Here is a 15,569-nt window from a genome sequence, read left to right as displayed (position 1 = left end):
AATTTTGGTTTCATCTGACCAGAGCACCTTCTTCCACATGTTTGGTGTGTCTCCCAGGTGGCTTGTGGCAAACTTTAAACGAGACTTTTTATGGATATCTTTGAGAAATGGCTTTCTTCTTGCCACTCTTCCATAAAGGCCAGATTTGTGCAGCGTACGACTGATTGTTGTCCTATGGACAGACTCTCCCACCTCAGCTGTAGATCTCTGCAGTTCATCCAGAGTGATCATGGGCCTCTTGGCTGCATCGCTGATCAGTTTTCTCCTTGTTTGAGAAGAAAAGTTTGGAAGGACGGCCGGGTCTTGGTAGATTTGCAGTGGTCTGATGCTCCTTCCATTTCAATATGATGGCTTGCACAGTGCTCCTTGAGATGTTTAAAGCTTGGGAAATCTTTTTGTATCCAAATCTGGCTTTAAACTTCTCCACAACAGTATCTCGGACCTGCCTGGTGTGTTCCTTGGTTTTCATAATGCTCTCTGCACTTTAAACAGAACCCTGAGACTATCACAGAGCAGGTGCATTTATACGGAGACTTGATTACACACAGGTTGATTCTATTTATCATCATCGGTCATTTAGGACAACATTGGATCATTCAGAGATCCTCACTGAACTTCTGGAGTGAGTTTGCTGCACTGAAAGTAAAGGGGCCAAATAATATTGCACGCCCCACTTTTCAGTTTTTTATTTGTTAAAAAAGTTTAAATTATCCAATAAATGTTATTCCACTTCACGATTCTGTCCCACTTGTTGTTGATTCTTGACAAAAAAATTAAATTTCATATCTTTATGTTTAAAGCCTGAAATGTGGCGAAAGGTTGCAAGATTCAAGGGGGCCGAATACTTTTGCAAGGCACTGTACGTATTTACTAAAGGGTGTACGCACTTTTCTTGCCAGGGGTTTACATATTAATGGCTATATTTTGAGGGGAAAATAAATTAACTCTATTATGTAAGCTGCACACAGACTACTTTTCATTGTGTTAAAGTGACATTTTGTCAGTGTTGTCCCATGAAAAGATATACTCGGATATCTGCAGAAATGAGAGGTGTGTACTCAGTTTTGTGATACACTGTACATGCATACATTCAATACAGTATATGTTAAAAGTTTGGACACACTTTATTCAATGCAACACAAATGAAGTTCCCAACCTCATTGATAAAGCAATAAATTCCACTAATCAAACCTGAAAAGGCATGCCTGTGAAGTCAAAAAACATTCTAGGTGACTGAAGAGAATGACAAGTGTGTGCCATAAAGTAATCAGAGCAAAAGGTGGCTACTTTGAAGATACTAGAATATTATACGTTTTCAGTTATTTCACTTTTTTTTTGCTCAGTGCATCATTCCATACATGTTCATTCATAGTTTTATTACCTTCAATGAGAATTTACAATGTGAATAGTCACGAATATAAAGAAAACGCACGAATGAGAAGGTGTATCCAAACTTTTGGCCAGTACTGTATATGCGTGTGTGGGTGTGTGTGTGGTGTTAGGGTGGGTATGTATGCTATATATACAGTAATCATCTTCTCGGCTTTCTCCACCTTCTAATCATTACTGTCCCACTCATCTTTTAATTAGAGGTCTCTCCCCTGTGACCCTCTTTGCTCCTCTGCTCTGACTCCTACAGGTCAATAAACGTGGTGGTGATTATTATTATTGTATTATTATGACTGCCCACTTATGATAATCATATGTGAATAAACTCAGCTCCTGTACTCAAAACTCATCTATGTGTGACGTGAGAAACAAAAGTGATGCTCCAGAAGGAAGTCACACTAAAGATGGTGGCAACAAGACTGCACACTTACTGTAACTCTACTAGGGCATTATTTTAGAGCTGGGAAGTAACTTTTGACCGCAAAACAACAAAGGTAAGACGTGCGCAGAGATTGCCGTGTGCAAGCCAGGTTTCTATTAGTCAAACACGGAGCAATCTGCGAGCAAGGTCACAGGGAAAATGCGGACTGGATTTTCAGAGATTTGGAAACCTGTGTATGAACAAGTGGAATGTATTGGATAGCGACACGCTGAAGGGACTCTCTAATTTACTCTATGAAGTGAGGGGAAACTGACAGATTTATGATCATATTTAAGACAATAATGACAGGTTATATGATTATTAATTTAAACTAATCTTCTGGCAACTTCAAAGTGAATATGTCAGCATTTTTGTATTAAAAAAAAAATAAAATAAAATAAAACAACAAGTCATTTTGGGGCTTAAGAATATTTCAGGGGGCCTGAAGCCGACGACGCCACGCTCACGACAAATAAAAATTAAAATGGCGCAATCAGGTACTCTCTGTAATTTTCGGTGAGTTGTAACGCGTTACATTTACTCCAAGGGCGTAGGTTTGCATAGGGACGGTATGGACATAACACAACCCACTTTTCAGGATGCTCAAATTGTCCCCAAAACTTTTAAGGAACCTTATTTGTTCAGTTCTATAGGTAATTTAGATTGTCTTCCCATATATTGTAAAGATAGAATTAGTCCTACCATTATTAAGTGAATTATTTTCATGATGTTCAGACCTCACACTTAGCCTTTTTCATTTGCTGAATGTGTCGGTCCATTTTTTGACCTTAAACACACGAAACATCTTTAAGTCTATGACTGACTGGGAAGGAGGTTGTGGCTCAAAATCTGACGATACATTTCACCATTCATATTCTGCTTTATACAGCACAATCGTCCTGTCCCCTTTTAATTCACAGTGGCGATGGTGCTCTTAGGATTGTACTCATCCTTCTTTTTCCTCCACACACCAAAAGTTTGCACCAAAAAGTTCTACTTTGGTCTCATCTGCCCACATGACTTTCTCACATGACACCTCTGCATCATTCAGATGGTCCCTGGCAAACTTCAGACGGGCCTTCACATGTACTGGCTTCAACAGGGGAACCTTCTGAGCAATGCATGATTTTAACACTAGAAGTTCAAGAGAATTCTGGTACTCCTACTAGTCCCAAACAATGGCCAATATGGCCTCTCCCCCCGGCAAACCCAGAGGTGGCAAAAATGACCCAAGTGCTTCTGAATTGGCAAGTCGTTGTCTGACGGACAACAGCCGTTCATATGGAAATGCAACTAGACATACTGGACTGTCTCAGGAAATTAGAATACACAATATTCTAATTTTTTGAGACAGTCCTGTGTATATATACAGGACTGTCTCAGGAAATTAGAATACACAATATTCTAATTTCCTGAGACAGTCAGGAAATTAGAATATTGTGTATTCTAATTTCCTGAGACAGTCCAGTACATACACAATGACCACAATCCATTCTCCATGCCCCTGATTCAGTCCTTCTAAACTATAGACACAATTCCTGCTTTACACTCAAATTGCAGTTCTAAAACGCTTTTTCTTCTTCTTCAAAACAATGTACACATTTGAGCCATTCTTTCTGTTGTTATGCGTGGAGTATAGGAGAAGTGAATTAAAAAATGTGTAAAAAGTGTCAAACTTCATAAATGTAATTAAATAAATGTAGCTTGACTTCAACTGAAACAAACTATCACGAGTCACAGAGGAGAGGCCAAATCGGCCATTGCTAGGGTATATAAGGAGTGTTTGTCTTGGGAAAGGCCAAGTCGCCCTGCTGGGTTTTCTAGTGTTAAGCCATTGCACCGTAGTGTTTTACTGATAGTAGCCTTTGAAACTGTGCATCCAGCTCTCTTCAGGTCATTGACCAGCTCCTGCCGTGTAGTTCCAGGCTGAGCCCTAACTTTTCTCATCATGAGTTATGCTCCACGAGGAGAGACTTTGCATGGAGCCCCTGTCCGAGGTATATTATCCGTCATGTTTAGCCTTTTCCAATTTCTTACAATTGCTGTAAATGTTGGTTTATTCTCACCTATCTGCTTCCCAATTGTCCCATAGCCTTTTCCAACTTTGTGGAGCTCAGCAATTTGTTCTCTGGTGTCTTTTGAAAGCTCTCTGGTCTTGCCCATGGTAGCAGTTGGATGATGACTGACTGTGGGGTGCACAGGGGACAATTATAAGCTCAAACAGGTGGGTGGTTACTCATGGGGTAAACGTGGACTTTTTTTAAGGTAGACTGATGACTCTCTGAGTGTCATACTTATTGCAGATTCTCAGGGTTACAAAGGTACTTATTAACCCCAGTAAATTGCAACTTATGAACCCCAGTAAATTACAAATAAATTATTTTAAAAATCATACAATGTGATTTCTGGATTTTTTTTTAAAGTGTTAGGATGCGCGATGGGAGGGGATCCCAGAGCAGACAATGGCACGGGTGACTGTGATCAAAAATGTTTAATTGTTGCCAGATCCAAGGGCAAATAGGCAGGCAGGGAGCTGATACGGATCAGGAAGAATATCAGGCTTGAGGTTCCGACGAGGGGCGCGCAGAGACAGGTCCTGGGACGCGAGCAAAAAATCATAAGCCGAGAATCACAGAGAAAAGTTTCAAATGAGTGCGAGAAGCAACTGACGCTGGAAACAGACAAGTTGATCTGGCGACGAGGTGAGGCGTCCACTGGCTTATAAAGGTGGCTGATGATGATTGCCTGCACCTGTGGCCGCTCCACCCGTCTGACCTGTGAATGGCGTACCGCAAGCAACACGTCACTTCCGCTCATTAATATTCATGACATTAGCTACTGTTGCTAAGTAGGGAGAAGCCACCGTTTGTCCCTAATAGGAAATGAATGGAAATCGTGTACGAAGGAGATGTTTACAGAGCTAAACCTACCAATTCTCTCTGAAAATGATGTGCCTGGTGCCAAATTGACTGGCAAAGATGTGGAAGAACATAAAAATGTTCAGTTAAAGAGATGGCTTTAGTGTCGAAGGCTGAAAAAGACGAAAAAAAAACGAGCCGACCCAAGCATAGCTTTTTTATCTCCTGTTTCAACAAGCTATCCTTTACCATCAGCCCTGTCTTTCTTATGTATCTTCTGGTTGTCCCACGTCTCTTACCGTTCTTGGGGGTAATTTAGTTAGCTTTGTGTAGCGATCGCAAATGCTACTCAGTGACAGCCAACGAACACTTTTAATTTTTTCATTGATAACACATCTTAATCCTATAATTTATTTACACTTCCCCCTTACTAAAGGTGTTTATATATATATATAACAGAAACGGTAACAGTGGCAGTCAGATACCATTGTAATTCTTTTCAGGTCATTCATTGTCAGAAAGAAGCAGTACGGCAGAACGTTACGCTAAAAAAATAAGTTAAAAATATAAAAATGGCTTACCTCTTTGTCCTCTGAAAGACCATGCTAACCCAACATAATGTTTACTGCATATGAAACGTGAATGGATTCGCCGAGCTGGTGTTAAAGTCCGCTCAAGTTGATTCGGTCTTCACGTTTTTTCCTCCCGAGTTTTTGGTTAACGGAAACGTATGAAGAAAACATCCTTCATGTGTCGTAATGTCTAGAGTCGTTTCTACAAGTTCCAAAAAAGCAATGCGTGATCGCCATGTTCGTTTTTGCAAGATTACCGGAGAAAAGTAGCACTAATTACGTTGGCTCTATGCGAGGGCGGGTCTATAATGTCCCACTTCGGCTTCACTTCCGCTTTACGATGCAACGTCACGGTCTAAAAATAGCCTGCGTGTGGTATGCCATTAGATGAATCATGCACACCTGCCGGAGGTGGCCCAGCTCTCAGGAGGGAGGAGCGGAGGTGCTAACATAAAGATTATGTCTGTATGAGTGGAAATGCATCTATGATTGAAATTTCAGTCCTCTATCTATTTTCTAAGTGGGCGAACTTGCAAAATCACAAGGGATGCAAATACTTCTGCTCCTCCCTTTATGTACAACAGTGCTCCTCACTGTATATATTTACACTACTGAAACACAGAGAAAATGTCCAGCAACAACAACAAAAAGTCAAGAAAATCACAGATAAGATAGCTCAATTTATCACACTGGATGATTTTTAAGTGTATTTATGTAAAACAAAATATAGAAATTCTAGTTTGCAGTGATAGCACAGAATCCCAACAATCATAAAAACATGGAGTTATATTGAACTCAGTACAAGATTCTTACATTCCTTTTTAAGAAAGTGCACTGTGCTGGTTGTAACAGAAAAACAAACTAGCAGTGCTTAGAAAGGTTTACAGCGATCTAAATTAGTTCATGTCTGAGTTGTAAACTGTTTACTTATTTTTAGGAGCCAAAATGTATGGTCTGTTTGGATTTAATTAACCTTTCTATGTTTATTGTACAGTCTCTTGGCTTTCTTCAGCAGGAGGTAAAACCAGTAGAGCTGTGGCGCGAGGACAGTCAGGTTGCCCACGTTGCAGTGCCAAGGCAAACTGAAGGGCACTTTGTGCAGCGGCATGTTGATCTGCCGACCATACATCCAGTACATGAAGGGGAAGATCAAGATTCGACACATGAAGAACGTCAAGAGGAGCAATATGCCGTTGATTATGTGCAGCCTGGTGTTGTCTACTCCCAGCTGGATCCGAAAGAGACGAAAAGCCAGAAGAATATAAATACAAATCAGCAATTACACATATATGTACTGTCATTAACACAGAAAGAAACACTATTAATTTGGGCAGCATTCTTCTGCAGGGAATCTCCTCAGTATGACACATTTAAACCACCTCTTCTCAGTTTTAGTTCTTGCCAGAAATCTGCTTGGATATAGTTCCAATCAACCAGTAGATAATAGGGATGTCCCAATCGCATATTTTTGCACCAGAGTCCGAGTCACCTGATTTTGAGAATCAGCCAATACAGAGTCTTGATCCGATACCGGAAAAAAAAAGTTATGTTTGTTTGTTTGTATTTGAACAAAAGTTCCAAACATGTTACAGTACTGTACTTTTTACAGTATATTTCCTCTTCTGCTTTTTCCGGGAGTTGGCAATGCCATTTTATTTGATTATTTAGTTAATGTTTTAGCCCTTAAAAAGTAAAAAATATAAATTAAGCCTGAACGATATTGGAAAAAACCTATGATTGCGATTTTTTTGTATTGCAATATTGAAACTCGAAGAATTTTCACCAGATAAATTGAATAGCTCTGTTTGAGATAGGCCTGAACGATATTGGAAAAAATTAACATTGCGATGAATATTGTCAAGGCTCCACACTTTTTGCATTGGTTCCACTGGTGTAGCCTGGTACTCCAGACTCACCGCTGTTCCAGCTATTGTGTCTGGCCACCATCAAGCGGATAAAAGTTCCAGGGTACCAGCAGCAAACAGACAGCGGAGTCCCTGTGTTTTTCAAACACTGAGAGTATAGTCTGGGACCCAGCCCATTAACGGCCTCTCGAGCAAGTACAAAATCAATCGACAAATCAGATTCGTTTATTTGCGTGACATGTTCTTAACGAGCAACGTCACTCTTCCGCGTCGGAAGTAGTCTCCACAACAACACAGATGGCGAACAGGAGAGCCGAGAATATGTTCCAATCCACGGTAAAATCAGTTTTATATTACCAAAAACACATCGCCACAAGTCATAGACAACAGTCTGTCTCGCGCAAGCCAAGTTGAATAAACTCCGCTCTCCTCGTATGTTTACTTCCGCGCGCAAGTCCCTCGTTCCGCCCATCGCTGATTGGTCCACTCCGCTGTCTGTTTGCTGTGGCTTGCTCCGCCCTGGAATTTTTATCCGCTTAATGGTGGCCAGACTCAAAAGCTGGAACCGCGGTGTTTCTGGAGTACCAGGCTACCATGTTTCGCCCATAAAATCCCCATAAAATCCGGCTGTGGCCATTCACAGCTGTGTCTTGACACTCAGTGATACAGTACATGCTGAGTTTTTGGATCGAAAAAAGGTAAGCACGTGATAATATCTTGTAAAATCATGGCGCCTTTAATGACGCTCTCGCGTGCTCTCACCTCCAGTTAGGGTTTTGCTGTTTAAAGTTAATTTTTCTTTAAAAATGCCCTTAAAAAAACTTTCTTTAAAAAACAAACAAACAAAAAAAAGCCTCCCTGTTCAAAATTTTGCTTCCCCCGGAAAATTGAGATTTTAAGCTTTTCAATGATGTATCACACGTGCATATCAAATTTTGAAATTTGGCCAAATTGGGGGTCTCAGAGTGGAACTTCAAGTCACCTGAGTGTTTTCCGCCATATTCAGTGGGGCAAATAAGTATTTAGTCAACCACCAATTGTGCAAGTTCTCCTACTTGAAAAGATTAGAGAGTCCTGTAATAGTCAACATGGGTAAACCTCAACCATGAGCGACAGAATGTGGGAAAAAAAACACAGAAAATCACATTCTTTGATTTTTAAAGAATTTATTTCTAAATTAGAGTGGAAAATAAGTATTTGGTCACCTAGAAACAAGCAAGACTTCTGGCTGTCAAAGAGGTCTAACTTCTTCTAACGAGGTCTAATAAGGCTCCACTCGTTACCTGTATCAATAGCACCTGTTTTAACTCATTATCGGTATAAAAGACACCTGTCCACAATCTCAGTCAGTCACACTCCAAACTCCACTATGGCCAAGACCAAAGAGCTGTTGAAGGACACCACAGACAAAATTGTAGACCTGCACCTGGCTGGGAAGACTGAATCTGCAATAGGTAAAATGCTTGGTGTAAAGAAATAACAGTGGGAACAATTATTAGAAAATGGAAGACATACAAGACCACTGATAATCTCCCCCGATCTGGGGCTCCATGCAAGAGCTCACCCTGTGGCGTCAAAATGATAACAGGAACGGTGAGCAAAAATCCCAGAACCACACGGGGGGACCTAGTGAATGACCTACAGAGAGCTGGGACCACAGTAATAAAGGCTACTATCAGTAACACCATGCGCCGCCACGGACTCAAATCCTACACTGCCAGACGTGTCCCCCTGCTGAAGAAAGTACACGTCCGAGTCCGTCTGCGGTTTGCTAGAGAGCATTTGGCTGATCCAGAAGAGGACTGGGAGAATGCGTTATGGTCAGATGAAACCAAAATAGAACTTTTTGGTAGAAACACAGGTTCTCGTGTTTGGAGGAGAAAGAATAGTGAATTGCATTCGAAGAACACCATACCCACTGTGAAGCATGGGGGTGGAAAGATCATGCTTTGGGTCTGTTTTTCTGCAAAGGGACCAGGATGACTGATCTGTGTAAAGGAAAGAATGAATGGGGCCATGTATCTATAGATTTTGAGTGAAAATCTCCTTCCATCAGCAAGGGCATTGAAGATGAGACGTGACCGGGTCTTTCAGCATGACAATGATCCCAAACACACAGTCAGGGCAACAAAGGAGTGGCTTCGTAAGAAGCATTTCAAGGTCCTGGAGTGGCCTAGCCTGTCTCCAGATCTCAACCCCATAGAAATCTGTGGAGGGAGTTGAAAGTCCGTGTTGCCCAACGGCAGCCCCAAAACATCACTGCCCTAGAGGAGATCTGCATGGAGGAATGGGCCAAAATACAAGCAACAGTGTGTGAAAAGCTTGTGAAGAGTTACAGAAAACGTTTGGCCTCCGTTATTGCCAACAAAGGGTACATAACAAAGTATTGAGATGAACTTTTGGTATTGACCAACTACTTATTTTCCACCATGATTTGCAAATAAATTCTTTAAAAATCAAACAATGTGATTTTCTGTTTTTTTTTCACATTCTGTCTCTCATGGTTGAGGTTTACCCATGTTGACAATTACAGGCCTCTCTAATATTTTCAAGAGGGAGAACTTGCACAATCAATGGTTGACTAAATCCTAATTTGCCCCACTGTATATAATGCATGTCCTTGCACATCAGCACATCGCGATGACTATGTTCAGGCATAATATAAATATATTTTTTACACTAAAAACTCGATCATTTTCACCCGATTCTGATACTCTGAAAAATGGCACGATCGGCCCAATTTCTGATCACGTGATCGGATCAGGGGACATCCTTACTAGATACAGTATTATACTCATTCCCAAAAGGTTTTAAATTTGTCTTTTGACGAATGAAGCCCATTGTTGTCCGTGTGTTGTGTACCTGAATGAGGATCTTTGCCATACAGAGAAAAGGTGTGCTGAATTCTGCGATGAAAAAGCACCCGAGGAAAAAATCGCCCAGTCCTCTTCGGAGAAACTGAATAACCAATTTCATACATAAAGTGGCATGAGTGTCAACGCAAAAGAGTCCAATCCTGTGTTTCAAACATTAAATTCCTACCATAGCGATGGGCATGAAAACCAAAACGAGGGTCAAATGATGGAGGATGAGCAACCAGTCCTTGGAGAAGAAAGCCTTCATCGTTTGCTGATTGTGGCTGTTGTATATGCTGTTCTGACTTTGGCGCCTCTGAATATGGTAGTGACTCAGGTACATGGCAACAAGGTCAGTGGCCATATAAGAAGAGCCAAATAACATATACTCATTGACCAGCCAATGACTGTACAGGGTGAGAAGAATTTGATTAGTGTAGAACATGACAGACTCCCACAGACGTCATTAAACAGAAGTCAAAACAGTGTCTCATTACTGTATTTTCCGGACTATAATCCCCCCCCCATAGTTTGACTGGGCCTTCCCCATAGTTTGACTGGGCCTGCGACTCATACTCAGATGCGCTATTTCAACTGTTGAAAAATAGAATCTGACATGTTCTTAATTCATTCACTGCTAATGACAGCGATAGACGTCCGTTTGAACTGGGAGGGTTGGCTGTGATCGTTCGCTGCCAGACTCTTCTAGTTCAGATGTATTTTCACCTTAACTTATAAAGACTGGCAAACGGGGGTCAGAGGAGGACCGTCGAGATCGTAGACATTCTACGGCTGTATTTTTGAGCCAGTTCACGGATGAGCACACCACGCTCGTATTTTTCTATCATTTCCATCTTCATTTGAATGGTAAGCCTCACCTTTTTCCTTTTTTTTTCACCACCTGCACTAACATTCTTGGAACCCATGTTGATTTCTCTAACAAGAAAATCTGCCGTGCGTCCGTCTTGCGAGAAAACAATGAAACTGCGCGCTGTCATAAATCGTATTTCGAGCATGTCGTCGGATGTAGAAACAAATGGCGAGTCAAATTTTACGTCGGATGTTGAAAAGATCGTGTGTCGAAGCAACCGTATGTCGAGGTAGCACTGTATTTTTAAACAACAAAAATGCTTGTCTTTATTAAATGCTTCGTTGAGCGAGTCCTCTCAGCCTCTCACAACTCCCTCCTGCTAAGCAGTGTAACCATTTCTGCTAGTGCAGTGGGCTCGGTACTAAAAGTTAATGATGATCGACAGGTTTGTAGCTTTGATCTGGCGATGGACGACTCGCTAGCTCAACGATCAAAGACAACTCATTCACTGTGTGAGTGCGAGGCTGTTCTCAGCAGCGTGAGCGTCAAAGCGTGTTTAAAAATAAAAAATATCGCACCTCCTTGCAATTAGAGTATTGCGCATCCGCACATCATGATGACGATGTTCAAACGATATATCGCCCAGGCCTATTGTGCATACAGTGACAGTTGAAGAAAGCTGTCGAAGGGGCAGTCATAAAGCTGAAGTGCTGCAACCTTGAAGCTAAGAGGACTCTTACATTAGCACAAGTACTGTGTGTTGCGTGAGTGTGCAAAGTGGCTGGCATTGAAGGTGGGTTCGACAATAACTTTTGTAACTATTCAATTCTTTTGAACGTCTCTTTTGTTGCTTATGTAATACTAGTGAGTCAGTGACTGTTTTCTTCACAAAGACAAATGAAAGTGGACATATATTTCCCCCGAATATGCGATTTACAGTCTTGTGCGACTTGTTTTTTTTTTTTTGTTATGGCACATTTTTTTGATTAATGTACCAGGGGCACTCATACCGCAAGGCGTGATTTTTCAGATTTTTGTTATAATAATAATAAAAAAAAAAAGTTTTCTGCGCGTTTGCCCGCCATTGCTCGCATGTTTTTTGTTTTGTCAAACAGTGATGACTTACGTTATTTGATGATGATGTATGGGTAGTGTTCAAGCAAGTATTCATTCATACTCTAGATTAGTTGGATAGACGTCTGATTCTTATACACACATGCTTTAGCCCAGGTCAGATCTGTTAAAAAAAATCGGAATTTTACTGTTCATACTGGATGTAAAAAAAAAAATAAAAATCTAATATGTGTCGCATATCGCGGAGAAGTCATAAGAAGTCATAACGTGTGAACGCAGCCTGATATTCCTGAGCAATTTATAGTCCAGAAAATACAGTAGTTACGACTCTACACATTAGTACACACATTTGCTGAGACTCCTTAAGGCAGTGGTCCCCAACCTTTTTTGCACCACGGACCGGTGTAATGTGGGCCTTTTTTTTCATGGACCGGCAATGCGTGGCAGAAAATGACACTAAATATAAAGTAGCACGTCGAGGTTAAAAACTAATAGCAAGTGCAGAGAAAATGTCACTCACCATACACTGAATCAACCTTTTTTTTAAACAGCAGCCTCTCCTAAAACTTGTCGGCAAATATCCGTGGTCGCAAGCATAATGAGTTCTTCTCTAATCGTGAAAGGTTTCTTAGCTTTAGCAATACGATTCGCCATGAGGTATGATGCTCTCAGTGCATTCGCTTTTGTTGCCTCATTTTCTAGCTTTTAGCCACATATTATGCAAAATGGACTTGGTTGTAGGCTCCTCTTCTGACTCAGCAGGTGGCCTTTTCCCCGTAAAAAAGCTGTTGAAAGATGTCGCCGCCCGCAGCACACAGCCAACAGCGGCTTAAGTTGCCATTTACATTGACTGGCGCTGGGCTGCTATAGACCCTACCCACGTGACGTCACAGCCACGCCCCCGCGCCATGATGTCCGGATACTCGTCATAGAAATGCATTAGCGCTTCGTAAATTCCTCCTATTATTGCACGTTTTACTGCTCGTCAACATTAATACTCAAAATGGTGAAGTCGTGTGTGGCGGTCGGTTGCAAAAACAGAGAAGATAGACGGAGAGACTTGAATTTTTACCGTATTCCGAGAGACCCGAAGAGGAGGCCGCGATTGACTGCTGCAATTCGACGAGAAAACTGGGCTCCAAACGACTACCACAGATTATGTAGTAGTCATTTTATATCTGGTAAGATGCATTTAATATATATTTAGAGGGTTTTGGGCTGACAACCACAATTAAGATCATTGCTAGGCTAATCGCCGACAACATACACGTATGTATGTAGTGAGAGTGCTATCGCTAAACCATATAAACATTAAAAGCCCTAGCTCCATTGACAAATGACGTGAAATACATTAGACTTGACAGTGGATGTTACCAAGAACAAAAGATTTTGAATTGAAAATTTCGTAACTCACCTTCCGAGCACAAGATTCCTGCCGAATTTTCGTGTACGAGGACGTGTTTCACCCAACCAGCAACGTAGCATTTATAAGCCTCCAAGCTCTTAAAGTTTTTCAAACTTTCGTGAGAATAGGCTGATTTTGTGTGGACAAGATAGTTGTAAATATCAGGATATCAGATGTCAGGCGAAGCCAGCGGGTCGAAAAACATCGATTTAGGCATCAAATACGGATCTGGCGAATGGATAAACTGAAGCTTTTCCACGTAACGCCTTTTATGCAACGGATCCAATGAGTTTACAGCGTCAGATAACACCGGGGCTTCCATGAATTGCTCTATAACTTGCTCGACTAATTGAAAACAATGAGAATAGGTCTGAAAAAGAGGTACAGTATGGCGGCCGGAAACAGCGACATGCCCATTTTGTGACGTAGGTGAGGAGGGTCTATTGGTGGGCAAACACCCTAGTAATTGCGGCCAACCACTAGATGGCGACCGATATAAATCTTTACTTGGATTAGTCTATAGCCGGGTCCTCAATAACCGGACCGCGGCCCACGACTGGACCACGGCACACCTCTCTGTGGACCCAGAGCAAATGGCACTTAAAACAAAAAAAAAAACAAAAAAAAAAAAAACAAAAAAAAACCTTTTTTTTTAACATATATTATTTGTACAAATTGCCGATCTATTGCTATGCGGTACGATTCTATCGCTAAATTCTGTTTCATTTTTAGTCAAATATCTTCCATATTCCCACTTCTGTTGTCATCTCTAAAACAACGATGAGCTGATTGGCTGAGAGCCTGCATGCAGCTAGCTAGAGTGAACGGACTGCAGCAGAGTCGCACACGGCACATTGCAATCTGTTTCTTTACATGCCACCAGTAGAAGACCGAATCTAACAAAATGGCATGCTCAAAGTTGACCAAGGAAAGAAAAGTGGACAACGAAAATTGCGTCCATTTTACCACCTGCAAGTACCAAACCTATTTAATTAATGAATAATAAATTCATTAATAAATGGACCCATGCTTGTATGGAAAAAAAAAAGAATTGTGGACCTTCAAGATTTGTATTTGAGGACCCCTGGTCTATAGCGTAGACAGGTATATTGATGTGTCAAAAGCCACAGGTCAGATTGCAGTCGTTAATAAATTATTTATTTCTCTGCGGCCCGGTAGCAATTGCGCCACGGCCCGGTGGTTGGGGACACCTGCCTTGAATTACAGGTTAACCTGAACCTGTGTGCAATGGAACCTCCTAAATCAAATACATGCATTAAATGATGATTGTTGTTCTAATTACACAGGCTTTTCTACAAACAGTTGTGAAGTCATTGAGAACTTTCGTGGTAATACGAGTTCACTAATTGTTTACTACCCAGAGAAGCAGGTTCAACCTGTACTCGTTTAACTTGAATACAAGAGGGGTGTATTCCTTTTTCGTTACATAGTATTCAGTCTGTTCTAAATTTGCCATTTAATAAAACAGACTATATTTGCCATTTAATGTGAATGAGGAGGTTCCACTGAATGATTCATATTATCTTCAATTACCTGTCAGTCATGACATTCTTGCAAGATGACACAATTGTAATTCCACTTGCAGTACAAATGGTGGCATGGATAGCAGAAACGAGCCTGGGGGCGTTTAATGCATTGAGTTATCCTGATGTCAACTTCATCATAGCATTAGTTAATGTTTCCAGTTTAGGTACTAATGGACTACCAGAATAATATTATGTTGTTTTATTTCTAATTTTGTAATTTACAAGCGACATTTCCAACATTACAACCAATTTTAAATCACGTTTGCACTAATTTTAACTGTTAGTAATAACTAAAGAAGGAGGCTTCCAGTGCCACCTGCTAAATTCAACTTTCAACCACGCCTCACCTTTCGCTGACGGTCACTACTTCTGCGTCGTCCCAGTGTCTGAAAGCGAACTTGAGTATTTTCCCTAGCCCATAGAACAGGCCGGGAAACACAACGGCGCCACTTACCCAAGCAGTAAGCATGATTTACGCCCGCTGAGTCGCTCTCCCAGCCCATGCGACGGACGGCTTCAGGGAAGCTTACACATAGACCTATTTTAAGTCTACATAGATCCCGCTTTTCTGACTTGTTGCCAAACTACGACAGCCACTGGTCCGCCATATTGTATGTGGCGGATCTGCACGTATCAGACTGTAAGCAATGCAAGTGACTGTCATGAAACTAGATTTTATTTCTACCATTAATGTCACACCTTCACTGTGATACTTGAAAATGTAATAGGTGTCTCCAATGTATACTTCGATGTTCGTGTGACTATTGGGTTT

General features: G+C 41.2%; 1 protein-coding gene across 2 annotated transcripts; it reads right to left on the bottom strand.

The window, feature by feature from the left end:
• Positions 1 to 5,916: 5,916 nt before the first annotated feature.
• LOC130917557 (TLC domain-containing protein 3A-like) lies at positions 5,917 to 15,354 on the bottom strand. 2 transcript variants are annotated; one of them, XM_057839102.1, is made up of 5 exons: positions 15,145 to 15,350; positions 14,805 to 14,888; positions 10,148 to 10,367; positions 9,968 to 10,063; positions 5,917 to 6,468 (listed from the first exon to the last, which is right to left on the bottom strand). In XM_057839102.1, exons 1-5 carry the CDS (start codon positions 15,264 to 15,266, stop codon positions 6,205 to 6,207), a joined length of 786 nt encoding a protein of 261 aa, XP_057695085.1. In that variant the 5' UTR covers positions 15,267 to 15,350; the 3' UTR covers positions 5,917 to 6,204. The 2 variants fall into 2 exon arrangements, with proteins under 2 accessions (XP_057695085.1, XP_057695086.1); XM_057839103.1 differs by lacking the exon at positions 14,805 to 14,888 and having other exon boundaries at positions 15,145 to 15,354.
• Between the last annotated feature and the right edge of the window lie 215 nt (positions 15,355 to 15,569).

This window comes from Corythoichthys intestinalis, chromosome 6 (genome assembly GCF_030265065.1).
Source record: "Corythoichthys intestinalis isolate RoL2023-P3 chromosome 6, ASM3026506v1, whole genome shotgun sequence".
Classification (NCBI taxonomy): Eukaryota; Metazoa; Chordata; class Actinopteri; order Syngnathiformes; family Syngnathidae; genus Corythoichthys; species Corythoichthys intestinalis.
Note: the sequence above shows the minus strand (reverse complement) of the source record. Positions and strands in the feature narration are given on the sequence as shown.

Coding starts and splice junctions, on each gene's coding strand:
- LOC130917557 (XM_057839102.1), bottom strand. CDS start 15,266: ATGCTTACTGCTTGGGTAAGTGGCGCCGTTGTGTTTCCCGGCCTGTTC. Junction 10,064..10,147: donor TTTTCATGCCCATCGCTATG/GTAGGAATTTAA, acceptor TTGGTTATTCAG/TTTCTCCGAAGAGGACTGGG. Junction 6,469..9,967: donor TGGCAAAGATCCTCATTCAG/GTACACAACACA, acceptor TTTCGGATCCAG/CTGGGAGTAGACAACACCAG.